Below are 17,050 nucleotides of genomic sequence, written 5' to 3'. Positions count from 1 at the left end.
CCCAGTGACCACCAAGCATCTTATAGGTGCCTGGAATATAAGATGGCCAGGGAGAGATGAAAGCGAGGTGTTTGGTGTTGATGTAGAACAGGCACTAGGGTGTGACTGTGAAGGTCCAGAGCTTCTGAGAGCAACACAGAAGATGGGGACTGTGAAAAAGACTACCTCCAGGTAGGCTTCCAGGGGTAGATCCTTCCGTCCAGACCAGGAAGAACACAGGAACTGCATAGACCCCTGACTCTCGAGGACAAATCCAGGACTCTCTTCTGGCCCCAGTCAGACTGACAGACCAGGCAGACCTGAGTGCCTACATTTGTTGCCTGTGGTGAGAACAGCCCGGTGCTTGAAGTGGAGAGGAGATGCATTGGAGTATCCATCCACCCATTGTAGATCTTCTTTCTGAGATCTGCCCTCGTGAGAAGAGAGTTGATTCACCCTGGGATAGATCCACAAGAGTTCCACTTGTGCTTCAGTTGAGGACTAAGTTGAAGACTCAGCTCAGCCCCAGTGACTCTGGGATTGGCTGAGGTCTCCCTTGTGAGGACTTCCCTTGCTCCCAGACACCTGTGTGTCTGAGCTGACTGGCACCGACTAGTGGAAGCAATTGTGTGCCTGTGCTGACTGGTGTGGAGGTCATGGTGGAACACTGTGTCAGAGCAAGAGACAAACTCTACAAACTAAGGTCCCGTACCAATCCTGAGGAATGGCCAGCTAAGCACTGGCCAGCACACCCATCTGCTGCCGTTGAGCCAAAGGTCCTCCTCAGCAATGCTCTGACTGAAGATACCTTCCCAAGTCAGAGTCAGAGAGAATCCGAGGGGCCTACTCAATGATGTTATGTGGGGTACAGCTGCAAGCCAGCCAGCAACATCCACTGTGACCCTGGCCATTTTATCAGCTACTCATCCCATTTCCTCATGTCAGAGGGAGAGACCTGATCCAGACCTTGTAGGGACAGGAAGTCACATGGGGTGGGGTGACAGAGGGCCTGGGGTGCCCTTAATATCATGAAGTCAAATTCCAAGGACCCTAAGATCTAGGAACTAGAGGCTTTATTTATAAGATAGGGAGGGCCTCTTGGGTGATAAGATTTTAACCCCAATACACAATATGTTAGTGCTCAGTTTACGAAAAACCTCTGCAGATCTATGCAGGCCAGGCAACAGCAGGCTTCTGGAAAGGTGGGAGTCACTGCTTGCCTGGTGTCTCAGACCCATGTCAAATAATGGCCAGGACCACTTAAAAAAAAAAAAATCCCTCATCTCAAACAAGATGGAAGATGAGCAAAAGTTATCTTCTGACCTTTGCCACCCCTTCACACAGATTAAAGAAAACAACAACAACAACAACAACCCCAAATCGTTTATCTTCTTTATTGACACCATGAACAGAAGAGTTCTGGAAACATTTATAGCAGGGGTTGCTGGCCACTACTAGGCTATCAGGGTGAGCGTTGGGTTTGGGCATCATTCTTGCTCCACAGAGTCATCCTGGCCCTGTCTCTCTTTGATAGCCGCAGCTGGGATAATGGCTATCTGGAGTATGTGCTGCTCAATAGAAGGCAGGAGAGCGGACTTGAGGCCGAGAACCATATCTTTCCTGAAAACCGATGGAAGCTGAAGCATGTTTGCATTCTGCCGTGTGCCTTGCAGATGCCCCAGTTATGAGTCTGAGAATATAATCTGAGACGCCACTACAGCGTATCTGCTCGGCATTGAGCTTCTTCTGGGATGTACAGCCTTATAAGCCATCTCCCCGTGCCAACTCCAGCCCTTCCATGTAGCATCTTGTGGAGGCTCAGACACTACTGGACAGTTCACTCACTGTGAATGGCTCTTCAGAGTCCTGGGAAGTCAAAGCACTCTTGTTCAGGGTGCTATAAAGATTAAATGAGATCTTGCTACATGGAATGCTAGACAGAAGATGGAAGGGTGGTCACTTAAAAAACTGAAGGGAAATAATTTGCATCCTAGAGTCTATACTCAGTTAGAGCTTCCATGTATAAAGACAGATCAAAGATATATTTTCAAACAACATATAAACATATTGCTATGAACCTTTTAAAAGAAGCATTTAAGTACATGCTAGCAAAAAGCTGGAGATACAATTGAGAGATTGATTGATTGATTGACGAAGATAGGAATAGGAGACTTGACATGCAGAGTGGCAGACAAGTCCAGGATCACTCCAAGAAGGAGCAGCAGGTAGAGAGCTGGAGAAGGAGCCCAGGGACTCCTCAGCGTTAAAGAACCAACGGTTCTAGTCGGAGGTCTCCAGTTCGAGGGGGGAGGCGTGCTGAAAGATGCTGGTGTTATGACACAGGGTGGAAGACAACTGACAGACAGACATGCAGAGGGTTTATTCTAATACAAATTAATACGGCACCTTTTTAGTTCCAGGAGAAAAAAAAAGGGAGGGGGGGAGAATTTATTTTTAAAATGGAAACAATGTCACAGTCTACCAGGCAGTGGAAGTTCCCAGCAGAAACAAGGTGGCCACAAGGAATCCACTCACCTGAAGACACACAGCTGCACACAGCTGCAATGAGAAGAAGACAGGGGGAGAGGTAAGGGCTCAGCTCCCACAAGAAATACCTCAGCACCCAAGTATATAAAACACCAGAATCATAGGATGCAAGCTCATCACAGGGACACATACATGCATACACATACACATAGGAATACATATAGACAGACACACCCCTCAGTTACTATTGTTTCATACTGAGATGCTACCTCACCAGGCTGGCCTTGAACTCATAATGTTCCTGCCTCAGCCTCTAGAATTCTAGGACTGTGGCCATGAGCTATCCACTCACATGCAATTATACATATACACTAGCTATTTATACTTCATACTAACAGTGACCTGTGGAAGTAGAAGTTTTTAAAATACTATCTACAGCAATTAAGAAAATGAAATCATTGGGTTTATACTTAACAAAGTGCATACAAGGTTGGCTACTTACATTTAGAAAATACAAAGGAAAGAAACCAAAGAAATTGTAAATAAATGGATAGACACATTATGAGAAGAGCCAGCCTCTCCTCAATGAGTCTGTAATTTTTATGCCACTCCTACCACAATCTCCAGGGCTTCATCGACATAATCATGCTTATTTTAAAGCATGGAAAACAGAGGTCCTCGAGCAGCTATCACTAGCTCTGAAAGGGCAGAATTTGAGGAATGGTGAGGCATAGTGCTTAGGAAATATATGTAGCACACATGTATGGGTACATGTGCACATGTCAGCCTCAAGGGCTAGTCTTCCGGAGTCATCCACTCTTGATTGATTGATTGATTGATTGATTGATTGATTGATTGATTGAGATGGGGCATCTCACCAGACCTGGAGCTCACCCATCAGGCTGGACTGGCTGTCCACCTGTCCACAGACCCACCTGTCCACAGATCTACCTGTCCACACAGCCACCTGTCCACGTCCCCAGTGCTGGGATCACAACTGTACACCACCAGCCTGGCCTTATAAAGTTCTTGGGGACCAAATGCAGGTCCTCACTGGCTACACCCCAGCCCTACATAGAGTGATTTTAATCAATAGTGGCAAAGAGAAAGGCAGCATTCAAGGAATTAGAGAGAGATCCCACTGATAGGCTCACAGATGTCTAACTGATTTTTGATAAAGGTGCGGGGTCAGTGGCAGAAGTTTCTTGAAAACACTGCCCTTGCAATGACCTTTAGGCAGAGAGCTGAACCTCTGCTAGGAAGCCGGGAAGTCTTCTCTAAGGAAATGCCTGGCCTGACTGTCCCAGTGGAGAAAGGCAGAAGAGGTCCCACTCCAAAGCTTCCTGATCCTACCCCCACACAAGGACCAAGCCCGAAGTTTCTGACATTCTGATTTTGGCTGGCAGCCCTCTCCTCTCCTTGTCTAGGGGTGGCTCACACACCTGCCAGGAACTGCGCACCTCCCTCGATACAGCTCAGAAGTGGAGGGATGCTGGCCCCCAAGGCCAGCTCGTGAGATGCACTTTTGAGAAATGTTGAGTGCCAGGTGCTCTCAGCTGAGGTCTTTGGAATGACTGGCCTCTCCCCTGATTCTCACAGTAGCCCGTCTCTTCTCGCGGAGACCACATGCAGAAGCCATCTGCACCGCGTCGAACCCTTCATGTCAAGCTCAGCTTCCTGGAGACCTCAGGCTGGATGGAATTCTTCTAAAAACCACCAGCCAGACTATAGAAAATGACAGTTCTAAACACCGACCCCTCACAGAAACTCCAAATGCCAGTCACCTGGCTGAGGGCTCATTCCCGCAAAGCCACAGAGCACCATCCCCTGAAAAAGTCATTGCATCCCGTGATGACGCATATTCAGGACTGCTGGGATGGTTCAGTGGGTAAAGGCACTTGTCATCAAGGCCTGAGGACTCAAGTTCCATCCCTACTCTTCATGCCGGGGGTGGGGGTAAAGAATTGACATCTTAGAGCACATGTGAGCACGCACGCGCGCGCGCACACACAGACACACACAGACACACAGACACACACACACACACACTCACACGCACCATTTAAAACAAATAAAATAACTATATGGAGAAAGAAAGCACTGATGTACTATAATTAAAATCTTTGGAGGCATAAAATCCTGCAGCTACAAATTAAGACCAGGGTCACACTCTTAAAATTAAATAAGAAAACAAAGAACTAGGGAAGACCAATGGGTGGATGATACTTCATTCCTCCTTAGAATAGGGAACAAAATACCCATGAAAGGAGTTACAGAGACAAAGTTTGGAGCTAAGACGAAAGGATGGACTATCCAGAGACTACCCCACCCGGGGATCCATCCCATAGTCAGCCACCAAACCCAGACACTATTGCATATGCCAGCAAGATTTTGCTGAAGGGACCCTGTTATAGCTGTCTCGTATGAGGCTATGCCAGTGCCTGGCAAATACAGAAGTGGATGCTCACAGTCAGCTATAAGATGGAACACAGGGCCCCCAATGGAGAAGCTAAAGAAAGCACCCAAGGAGCTGAAGGGGTCTGCAATCCTATAGGTGGAACAACAATATGAACTAATCAGTGCCCCCAGAGCTCGTATCTCTAGCTGCATATGTAGCAGAAGAGGGCCTAGTCGGCCATCACTGGGAAGAGAGGCCCCTTGGTATTGCAAACTTTATATGCCCCAGTACAGGGGAATGCCAGGGCCAAGAAGCAGGAGTGGGTGGGTAGGGGAGCAGGGCAGAGGGAGGGTTTAGGGAACTTTCGGGATAGCATTTGAAATGTACATAAAGAAAATATCTAATAAAAGATAAATAAATAAATAAAACAAAGAACTTCAGGAAATCGGGGATACAATAGATTTTTTTTTTTCATTCTGAAGATTTGGAAGAGAACATAAGAAAATCTCCCTGGAAATACAGCAACTGAAAGGAGACAATGAATGTTCTGGAACTTCTTGAGAGAACAGAGGAAATGGAAAGGGGAAAACTGTCAAAAGATATTTCAATAAAAACTTCCAGGACACACCCAGGAAATAGGCCCACACCACCGCGTTTTATGAAAATGAGGATGATTAGGAGAAGAAAGGAGGGAGGGAAATGTCATGCGTGGAACAGAGATCAGAGCGCGCTCGAGTTTGCTAAACAACAGTAATGGAGCCAGCAAAGTTCTTAAGAAAAATTAATTCCTATCTATAATCCAACATGAGTCAAACTATCAGTCAAGACAAAGAGGGAACAAAGGCACCTTACATCAGGAAGGCTTCAAAATAGTTTACCTCCTACACACCCACTCCTCAGCAACTGGTGATGAGCCACATGCCTGACAGGTAAACCGAGGAAGAACATCAGCTCACGAAACGTGATCCAACACCGGAGGCGTGGGGCACAGCCCAGGGGGGGGGACCAGCAGCGGGGACACTGTGACAACGGGAGCAGGTTACTGGGAGCTTGAGGATCTGTGCTCAGGCCCGAGTGGACTCCAGGAAGCCACTGTCCCAAAGCTCCTCTGGCGAGAGGACTCACGGGTGAAAGTAGGCGACTAGGCAGTGATCCCCACTGGGCTACTCGGACGGTGCGCACTGGACTGCTCCATCGGGCTCCTGCCGCGGCGCCAGCAGTTCCGCTTTATTTTGCTCCGGGAGTCTCTCCTTTCTTAGGGCAAGAAGCAGCAGTTTCCCCTCTTCAGATTCTTAAACTCGGAGATCCCGCTGCTCACCTTAATCCCCAATCTTTCTGTCATACACCACAAATGCACATGTCACCCACGGGAGAGACGCTCCCAATGCTAGATAGATGAGGGCTGTGTCGCGCAGAGCCCACGAGGGGACTGGGGGAGGGCTCCGGGAACCCCATCTTGTCTTGCATAGGAGCCATCCCACCTGACTTTCAGGAGAGTGTGGCCTCATCGTTTGTTTGGTTTTTTCCAGACAGGATCTCACTAGGTTATCTCTAGCTGTCCTGGAACTCACTATGTAAACCGGGCTAGCCTGGAACTCACAAAGACCCAACTGCCTCTCCCTCCTAAGTACGGGGGCTAAATGTGTGCATCACCAGGCCCAGCTTGGAAAAAAAAAAATCTCATAATGTTTTTATCCAGGATACTTTTGAAATGAAGAGTTTGTTTTGTGGCCATGGCTCCACAGGGGCTTGAACCCAGGACCTTCTGTGTGTAAAAGCAGGCTGGTGACGTTACACATGCAACCTCCAGTGGCCTGACTTTCAAAGCCAGGCTTACTTTAGTCAAGGCCGGTTCGTGTTTCACACACATTCTCATTGTGCCGGGGTCACTGCGTTGAGCTGTGGGAATAAAACAGCTTCTTTTGCCTTTTCTATCTGCATCTGGTACAGGGGAAAGGTCAGCAGAGAGCCCTGCAGCGCAGGCGGTCCTGACAGGGAGACATCTCCTACCCACTCCACTCAGCCCTCAGGCAAAGGCTGTGAAAGTGAGTCGGGTGGAAATACAAGAACCTCAGCACCACATGGTGTGTGTGTATATGTGTGTGTGTGCACACGTGTGCTCGAGAGTGTGTGAAAATGCTCTTGGGCTTCTCTACAACCACCTGCACTGCTGTCCGCCAAGAGGCTCAACACCACAGAAGCGGGGCTGGGCACCTGGACAACTGGGCTAAACATCAGGAGCAAATGTGGAGCTGCGAGTGCTCTGAGTGAACTTGCCTGTTTCCAGGGCGCGAGATACAATCCGTGAAGGAACACTGTCGCTTACAGTTGGGTTTTTAGTTTATCTGTTTTTGAGGCAGAAAACATGACGGTGGCAACATGGTGTCTGGTGTCGCTCAAGGGGGGTTGGAGGGGGGTGACAGCTGTGGACAGTCAGCCTAGTCAAGGAGCAGGATGCCTCTGCCTCCAGCTTCTCCAGGAATCTGTATTCCCAGGGTCACAGTGACTGAAAAATACGAACCAGCACCCCACCCCCAATCCCATACATTTATTTTCTTTTGACAGTAGCACAGATTATAAAGGGCTGTGAAACGGAGCACCTTTGAGAACAGAAACAAAGTTACAATTTGAAGGAAGGACTCCACGCAGAAAGAAGCTCCAATCTGGTAAAGCTAGCACCGGGGTGGGGCTGCCCGGGCCAGCCTTCTGATCTAGCCAGGGCAACAATGGGCCTGTCAATTAGGCAGTGAGTGCTCTGCGCCTATGTGCTGGCTCCACTACAGATTTTTTTTTTCAGTGCCTGCCAGAATGTTTCACAAAGCGAACCCAGCAAGACTACAATCCTACCAGAAGGTGCCTCAGATGGTTTTGCTAATAATTCTGATCAGCCGAAAGGAGGGGGGGGGGAACCATCATTTCAATTACTCACTTTTCAAAAACTGTCAATTTTAATTTGAAGGATTCAGCGTGTCTTTCTTTCTCCCTCCTTCACCACCAACCAAACTAAATCTGAACCTGAAGAGGAGCCTCCTACAAGACACAAAAATGGCAAGGCAGGGCCAACGTATTCCCACATGCTAACACTCTCTCTCGTTGACCATCTTCTCCCCCAGGGAGGCTGGGACCAGCCTGGGCAGAACTTTGTTGAAAAGCAACACATTCCTTTAGGCTGCAACGGATACTGTGAAGACACAAACACAAGCCACCAACGGATACTGTGAAGATACAAACACAAGCCGCCATACATTGGCTTCGGTTTTAATAGCCTTTTAACCAACTTTGTTAATGGGCTGAATGCAATTTAGATACGGGACTTGGCTAAAACACAGCTTCAATTGGCTATTAAAATTTAAGAGCCAACTAAGATAGCTAATTACCAAAAAAAAAAAAAAAAAAAGAAAGAAAGAAAGAAAAGAAAGAAAAAAAGCCCTAGCAATGATGCTAAGCAGAATTAGGAAGAGCAAATGACAGTCTGTCTCGTCTTATTCCCATAGGGAAAGACACTCTTAACTGAGAAGCCAGCCCGACACCGCACAGCAAACCTAATTGCATTCCTGGTGCTCTGGCATACAAATCTGGTAGCCTGCTGCAACTAGACAGGGAAGGTGGTCGTGGAGCTCTAGTCTGAGAACAGCTGACCTCTTTCCATACGGCCCATTTCAAAAGAGGTCCCTTGACTGGGGCACAATCCCGCAAAGCTCAAGTTGGATGACGTGACAAGGAGAGGATGAAACACCCTCCAAAAAGCATGCTGCAAAAGGGAGGATCCCTTCACCTCGGCAGAAGCCGCGTCCCTCGGGTAGTTAGGTCTAAAGGAAAGCCACAATAAACACCCGACTGCTCACCAGCTGATCGGAGGGGATGCTGTGTTCCTCTGCTTCATCACAGATCCCCTCGTTACAGCATCAACTGAGCGCCGCCCAGTTCTCCTGTGAAGATTTATCGTGTGTGGTGGCCACTTTGAATGGAGGTACTGGAGTCTTTAACATTCCCTAGTCAAGTGTCTCCCTGCTGTGCCTGTAAATGTCAGTCCAGTCTTTTCACGGCTGTGCGCGCAGATTAGAAACAGCAGGAGAGCCGGGTAGCATGGCTGCAGTGCCAGGAAGGACACTTGTCTTGTGGCACAGCTCAAGTGATTCTTGGGATGCGGGACCCTGCTGTTTTCTAATATTTACACACAACTGGAATCATCAAGCGCAGTAAATGCAGCCCAAAGACAGCTCGCTTCTTCTGTGCTCAGAACTTTACATTCAAATAGGGCTATCAACAATAACACCAAAAAAATAATAATAAAATAAAATAAAAGACACCCATCTTAAAGTTTCCTATTTCTCCTCAATTTTGCTACACTAATAGACAACCGGGTATCACGGGCGGCTGCTCACTTAGCCTGACCCCTCCAACACTCTGAGTACATCACACGGTCCACTGGGAACAGCAGGTGTTAGGATTCCTGACCTCAAATGGTGTTTCTGCAGACTGTAGCTTCTCTGACCTCTACAGGGACAAGGCCCTGGATGCCATTTTGATACAATTTCAGCCATCTAATTTAAGAACAAAACCCAAACCACTCTGCACGGCATATTGAGGGTACAATTGGGGACTGCAGTGCCTGGATTACAAGAGCATGATGTGGGGACTTTAGAGAAGCAGGAGCAGGAACCAAAACCATTCACATCTTAAATGTCTAAATGGCTCTTCCAATGATGTTGTATACAGATTGTATTTCACAAGCTTTTAACTATCTGCTAGGAATTTCTGTGTTCAAAGTGTATATGCGCATGTGCGTGTGTGTGTGTGTGTGTGTCAGCAGGCACACAGGAGCCAGACCATACACCGTAGAACCACAATACCAACCACAGTAGGACATGCCCCTCTCCAGTTGAGCGGAATCCATATTCTGTCAGTCACGGAACGAAGACAGAACATCAGGATGTTTTATGTTACATTCTTCGTAGGGAAGGAAGCTGTAGAATGCTCAGAAAACATCGTTCTCTTTTTAAAGCTTATTGCTGCTATGCATGTGTGTACATGCTCACACATACAATGGGGGATGTGTATGTGTGTGTAAGTGGGTGTGCATGTACATGTATCTAAGTCAAAGGGCAACATTAAAGTTCAGCTCTCTCCTGCTACCACGAATTGTCAGGCATCCATGGCCAAGTGCCTTTAACCTGACAAAGCATCTTTCTTGCCCAGCCTTGGGGATACTAAAGGTCCATCTCTTTTTGCATTAACTCAGTGCCTCTCCCTCCGTAGCTCTGCTGACACCTCAGGGTGCAATGGAGGCAGCAGACACAGCTCTCTGGAGCTGCTGAGCACCAGAGCGGAAGCATCACCCCTCCTAGGCCTCCCGGGCAGACTAAGAGAAGCACTATGATCTCCCAAATGAACTCTCCCTTCCCAGCCCTCAGCTCGGCAGTGTCCAGATGCTCTGACCTTTAGGGACCTATAAGTACACTGGGCCCTGATAGGGAAGCCATAGGGACACTTGCAGGACCTCTCAGACTTGACAACTGTGGGATGGGCCACTCTAGATTCTAAGCTAATTCTCATCAAGGTGAGAAAGTTAAACTGAGAAATCCTCTCATTTCATAAGTTCTTGTTGTTATGTGTATGAATGTCTTACTGGCATGTATGTCTTACAGTATATCTTGAGTGTCGGGTACCCAAGAAGATTAGAAGGGCACTGGATCCCCTGGAGTTGAAGCACAAGACACTACAAAGTTAATGTTGTCAAAGGGTTTTCCTGTAAACATCTGGTACAGCCTATCGGTAGTTGTATGGAAGGTCCACCCATGACCAGTTGTGGGGTTTCCACAGGTGAAGTGCTGGCCTTCCCACTGTACTAAGGCTGTACTTCCGTGAACACAAGCACAGCTCCTCTGTGCCTGCAGCAGTTTACAGCATTGAGCATTCCTAAACTTACGGTGTGGTTTGGGAAACAACTGACTAGCTATACCGAGCAAATTCAGCTCTGCTATCACTGGAAATAACCATCAAAAAATTCTTCCCTCACACACGCTGTGTGTACGGCGTGGTATGTTTGTGTGTGCGATGTGTGTGTTCATAGTGTTATAGAATGGCCTGTCAACCTTTCAAAACCATTTATCCACACAACCACTGCAATTAAGTAGCACACACACAGGGAGTAGACTAGGAACAGCATACTCTGAGGTAAGAGCTGGCTGTGTAAAACTCTATTATCTGGGGGAGGGGTGTGCCAGGTAAGTGTGTGTAGAGGTCAGAAGACAACTTTGTGCAGAAAGTTCTCTCCACGGGTTCTGGGGATCAGAGTCAGGTCACTGGGCTTCCCCACTGAGCCATCTCACTGGCCAAGAGCTTGACTTCTGTTGTGGTGACAGAGTAAGTTATTTTCTCCCACTTTTATTCCTGTTAATATAAGGTGGACCATGAGTAAGAACCAGCACGTGGTGGCACTTACGAGGCTGGGACGCTGACATGAGGATCTATCAGCGAAAGCAAGCACTGTCCAGTAATAGACCTGGCATGAGAATGCGACATAAACAAAGCAGAGGGAGAAGCTACTGATTGGGTGTCCTGGAGTACCAGTCAGCCTTACCTAATGACAGACAGACAGACACACACACACACATACACACACACACACACAAACACCACAGCAAATTTCACTTCAATTGTAAATCCAAAAACTTTACAACAAAAAGTCACATTAAATATTTCTGATTTCTAGTTAGAAAATAATTTAAAACACTGGCAGAAATTATAATAGAAAGCAATAGACTAAAGCCATAAAAATAAATCCTTTAAAAATTTTTAAAAATTAGAGACAAAAAAAAAAAACATGACAAATGTCTCTGGTCTTTAATCTACAAGCAACATATACAAGCACACAGGATAGAAGACAGGACAGCTAATTTACAAATACAGAATTGTTTAGCTAGCAGTAACAACAAACTCACCTGACCAGAAAAACAATCTTGTCCTGACTGAGGCTAGAACAAACCCAGAGGCTTAAACAACAGGGATCCGGTCCCAGGCCACGTGCACAAGATGCTATTCCCACTGGAGTGACACACGGGGAGGGTCACGTCTTCTGCTTCCTCGTACAAAGGCACTGATCTCACACAGCAGGACCCGGCCTGGTGACCCCATTATTTTCCAAAACCCTTCTTCCAATAATCTTATCTGGGATTCGACTTCACTAGTGGGGGACAAGGTGGCTCAGGGAAAAGGCAGGTGTGACGCAAACTGTCCACGGCATTAGATGCCACCAGGCAAAGCTGGCCAAGTGCTAATGGACAGATGTTAATGGGACAGGAGCGTGCAGAGCATTCAGCAACATTCAGTCTTTGGCCTGGTGTCCACTTTTTTTAAAATCTAAGGAATGTCTGTCATAAATGTTGACAAAAATGTCTGCCCAATTTTGTTAAAGGACATTGTTTCTAATGTGAAACACTGGTAAGCATTTAGAGTCCAACGTTAGGCAAGGTTATAAAAAGATAACAAATCTAGAAGATGCACTACTTCTACACTGACTTCACACAGATAACACTGCTATGTTCATGAAGAACTAGGACATTAAAAACATTGTGTGGTGGTGTACACCTTTAATCCCAGCACGTGGGAGGCAGAGACAGACGGGTTCCAGGCCAGCCTGGTCTACTGAGTGAGTTCCAGGACAGCCAGGGCTACACAGAGAAACCCTGTATCGAAAACAAACAAACAAATAAACAAAAACAGAAGAGATCGTGGAGTGGTTTATGAAGCTTTAAAATAAAGTATAAAATACAAAGTGTGACTATGAACTATGTGCTGAGAGTGGTAGTTACAACATCTTTCTGTATCTTTTAAATCTTCAACAAGGGCAGTGTATTATTAAAAACCCCCAGTCATAATACATATTAAAAACAAAAATACAATACTCTACAGCTTATGTACCCGGGCACACGGAGACAAAGGGCACACTGAGGCCATGCTATGCAACTTCAGTCTATATGGGCACAGCTAACTCAGCAGTTCAAGAAAATGAGTGTGTTTATGGCTCTGGTTTAATGGTGTTGTCTTAAGAAACCACCGCCATCGGAGAACATGGAGAGCTGGGCTGCTGGTTACCATTGCTGGACCCTGTGCCTGACAGAAGAGTCAGAGCACATCAGGTCAGGAAGGGCACCACCATGACGAGGGAGAAGAGCGGATGCAAGCACACTCGCTCAGGAACTGGCAAGAAGATAAACTCATGGAACTGCAAAGGGCAGAAATCAGCAACAACTGTGGGCGCTGCCGCGGCTGGCCCAGGAAGAACCACGCTCCCTCCGTAGGGACTGAAAACGCAGCAGAACAAGGAGCCCAGCTGACGACCAACCAGGCTACTGCTGGCTAGTAGCTTTTAACTAATTTATGTAGCCCTGCCAATATAGTAACATTTGAGAAAATGTCAGCACTTGTTTAAAACAATATGTGAGGAAATATTTGTTTTCTTAATATTTAACCAACAGGTTGTGCTGTTTTGTGTTTTAAAAAAATTTTAAAAAAAGGCTACAGTATACAGACAAAACCGTATCACACACATTTTATCCTATTTTAAGCAGGAATATGTTTAAAACAGAACTTGGGAGTTGATTTTAGGTGTCACAAATACACTTGGGACCAACCGACACACTACTCTGTACTACAACCCCCCTATATTCTAAAGGAAACAGAAGTCTCTAGGCCCCTTCTCCTAGGGCCCACGGGAAGTCTGGGACGCTGAGAAAAGTAGCCTCTGGGGCCACAGCGCAGCTCGATCCGCTTCTGACTGCGCCTTATTCCACGTCACGTGATGACTCAACAGTCCACGGGCGGAGCCAGTCACAGTTGCTGCTCCTGTCCATCACACAATGGTTTACACAGAACTGTCTTCAAAGCAACCAGTCTCTTAAGTACTGAGGTGACGACTTCAGGCCTGTCCTAGGCCGTGTGAGGTATATTCTGAACACACCACGGCTGCCCAAAAACACAATACACACGGTGCCAGCAGCCAACTTGCTTACCCATTTGCCCAACCCTGATTGCTCTAAGAGTAATTTTTGAGGAAGGTCTCTTGAAATTGTTCATAAACATGCTAAATTTTCTGAGCTTTATTTCCAAAAGAGTTGGAAAATACTCTGTGTATCTTGTTTTCCAACCATGTGTAAGGGGTACACATGATAATCCCTGCTTCTAGTGTGAGGTGTGAGCCTGCAATATCTCCAGGTAGTGCAAGGTGCACAGCTGTAACCCCTGTAGCTAATATGGGGTGCACAGCTATCATATCTGCAGCTAGTGTGGGGTGCATGTAACCTCTGCAGCTAGGATGTCATACAGACTGTAATCACTTCTGCTCTCGTGCAGAGCATAGCCGCAATCCCTCAGCTACTGCCTTTGGGAGGCAGACACAGGCAGGCCAGGAGTTTGAGAACACTTGGTCTATACAAGTCAGACTGAGAAAACCAAAAAAACAAATCCCCAAAAGCCAAAACAAAACAAAAAACAAAAACAAACATCTCTAGAGAACTTGAGTTTTACAAATTATCATTTCTCTTAAATAAACTTATAAAAACAAAAAATCTAAGTGGGGGAGGCTCTGCCCCCTACTGACAGGACTCCCCTGAAGGGCACCCTGCCGCTTCTCATCCTTGCTTCTGACTTTAGACTGTGGGGCTGCTCTCAGACAGGCCATACCTTACTGTGCTCTTTCTTCCTTAGTGCACACAGCACGCATTCAATAAACGCTTGTGTAAAAGACCGGAATCCATGTAGACCAGACTTTATTGTCACAACGACTTGTATACTACATCGAGCAAAAGAGACCTAAAGGTTCTTCATTCCTTAAAAGCAAGGAGCCTGCTGAGCACTCTGTCCAGTCTGGGAATCGCACAGCAGCCTGAGCCCCAGACCACATGGGTTATGACGACTAAAGATTCAGAATTTTATAAATTACCCTTCAGTAAAGTACACAAAAAATTCATTTTAATAAAGTGTTTTTTTAAAAAATAGCCACTCAATTATTACTAACACCCCAGAAGACTCACATGAAAATAAAACAGAAATCAGAAAAGGAGAAAAAAAATCAAATGAATAGGCAGAGAAGATGGTTCCTGGAATCTCGTTTACTTCTGGGCTTTCTTTCTGGTTCGTGAACCTTGAAAAGGAATCAGAGAAAGTCACATAAGTGATCATTAACTTACAAAAGCACAGGATCAGAAATGCAAACCTCTCCATGTCTGACTGACTGACTGACAGCCGTAGAGATGAACTCCACACAAGGGCCAACCTGTAGCTGCACAGCCTAGCAACCGTCAGGTTACTTTCTAGTCTTAACCCACCAGCAAAAACACACCCCAGTATTTCTCCCTAAAGTCTGGATTACAAAATTTGAAACCCTGACTTGCATTACACCTTCCGAGTTTACCCTTCCTGGGAGAGCCTGGGTTACTCATGGCATGGAGAACTTCTCCAAGTCCTCCCTGCTGGCGCGCATGCTCCTCCTGACTTAAGGTCCCAGGGACTGCTCCTAGCCACCTCACAAGGGCTTCTTCCCACAGCTGGCCATACCGCCCAGACTGGACTCCTGTTCTCAGCCTCAAACTCTCTGGGCCAGAAACGTCGGAATGAGGGCATCCGGGTAGTCAATAGTTAACCAACTTTTCGGAAAAGAACAGAATTTTCTTTGAATCTGAGACAAAATTTCTAATCCCACACAAGTAATTATAGTTTCTAAAGGTATTCTGATTATAGGCATTTTTAATACTTAGCTGGAAAATCAGTTTTAAAATTAAAAATTTTACAGCTGGTTTCTGTTCAACTGTTGTTCAGTTCAGTCACAGCAAACCTTAGACTTCTGTGAGCATCTTCCCACCGCTCACACAGCCTGTACACTGCAGCTGAGTAACAACCTTCAACAGTAGCAGTGAGAGCTAGAGGGCTCATGGAGCCCCACCCCTCTGAGCATCTCAGGCAGGCAGGCAGCAGTTGCTAGGGTAGTGGGAAGGAGCCCTGGCCTGGGACTCCATGAGAACCTAACGAAACTCCCTGGGCAGGATCGGGCTGACTGGGTAAAGAGACAGATGAAGAGAGGAAAACAGGAAAGGGTGAGGGAGGGAGCCCAGGGGAGTGTTGGGGGACAGAGGGTGAGGGGCCAGGATGACCACCACAAAACCACTGTCACGCACAAACAACCCACACAGATAAATAAATAAGCTCAGAGCCCCAGAGCCACCATGACAGAAAAGTTTCTGTGCTGGGAAATGAACAACACTCCATGGTGTATTTTGAGGGTTTCACATATAAAATGTTAAAGTTACATCTACAAAGAAACTCAGAAATGCTGCCATTCTGAGACTGCCCCAACAGCCGGCTCATGATCAACACCACCTCAGACAGGTGACAGGCACTCGGATTCAGGCAACGCTGCCCCTCTTACATGCCCTAACCTGACACTTCACTCTTAGGCTAAACACTGCTGCTTACCCCTACGGTCTAGCCTTAGCATGTCTTGTTCCAATCCCAAATGCTGCTGCCTCCTGGAACCTAAAGAAAATCAGAACTGACCGTCACCGCAAGGCTGATGGAGTCTGTTACAGTCATGTCTCTATAATACAACCATGTTCATAACACAATGCAGTTAGTGACAGAGCTGGCTGTAAAGCTAACATGTAAAATTGAAAAATAGCATACATGAGTTTGGGGACGCTTGTCCATGCTTTCATAAACAAAGGTGAAAGTGGGAAGTAGCTCAGCAGGGTTCCCTTAGAAACATCTGGTCCCTAACTAGTTGGTTTCTACCAAAGGAAATCCTCAGGACAGGCCCAGCTCTCCATGCTTCTGGTTACCTAGCCTCCAGAAGAGCCATCTCCACTGTCCAACAGAGGACATGTACAAAGCCATGAGTATCATGGCCACATCAATTAATTTCCAGTACAATTTTGGAATATTGGAACAGTTTTAAAATGCCAGAATATTCATGGTTTTTAAAGCTTATCATTTTGTGAGGGGGAAAAATTACTTGCAGCAAATAACCAAATTTCCTCAATTGGTAAAAATTACGCCTTGCATAGAAATAAAAGGCTTAAAGGCCCGTTCTTCCGGGCACCGCCCATCACAACCCCCCCCCCCAACCCCACAGCATGCACAGTAACATACAGAAAGCTTTCAGAGTGCACTCCCACACAATAGACCCCCAAC

General features: G+C 46.6%; 1 protein-coding gene across 23 annotated transcripts in view; it reads right to left on the bottom strand.

Moving 5' to 3' along the window:
• Positions 1 to 11,696: 11,696 nt before the first annotated feature.
• Vrk1 (vaccinia related kinase 1) overlaps positions 11,697 to 17,050 on the bottom strand; it is a 68,180-nt gene continuing 62,826 nt past the window's right edge. For 11 of the 23 annotated variants that reach the window (XM_017315045.2, XM_030246693.1, XM_030246688.1 and 8 more), the window contains 2 exons: positions 16,337 to 16,396; positions 11,697 to 15,008 (listed from right to left, as the gene is read on the bottom strand). In XM_017315045.2, the coding sequence (XP_017170534.1) occupies positions 14,977 to 15,008; positions 16,337 to 16,396 (92 nt within the window). In that variant the 3' untranslated portion in view covers positions 11,697 to 14,976. The remainder of the gene's footprint in view (positions 15,009 to 16,336; positions 16,397 to 17,050) is intronic. The other 12 variants (XM_030246689.1, XM_030246692.1, XM_030246685.1 and 9 more) reach the window with 3 other exon arrangements.

The sequence above is a fragment of the Mus musculus genome, chromosome 12 (assembly GCF_000001635.26).
Source record: "Mus musculus strain C57BL/6J chromosome 12, GRCm38.p6 C57BL/6J".
Classification (NCBI taxonomy): domain Eukaryota; kingdom Metazoa; phylum Chordata; class Mammalia; order Rodentia; family Muridae; genus Mus; species Mus musculus.
Note: the sequence above shows the minus strand (reverse complement) of the source record. Positions and strands in the feature narration are given on the sequence as shown.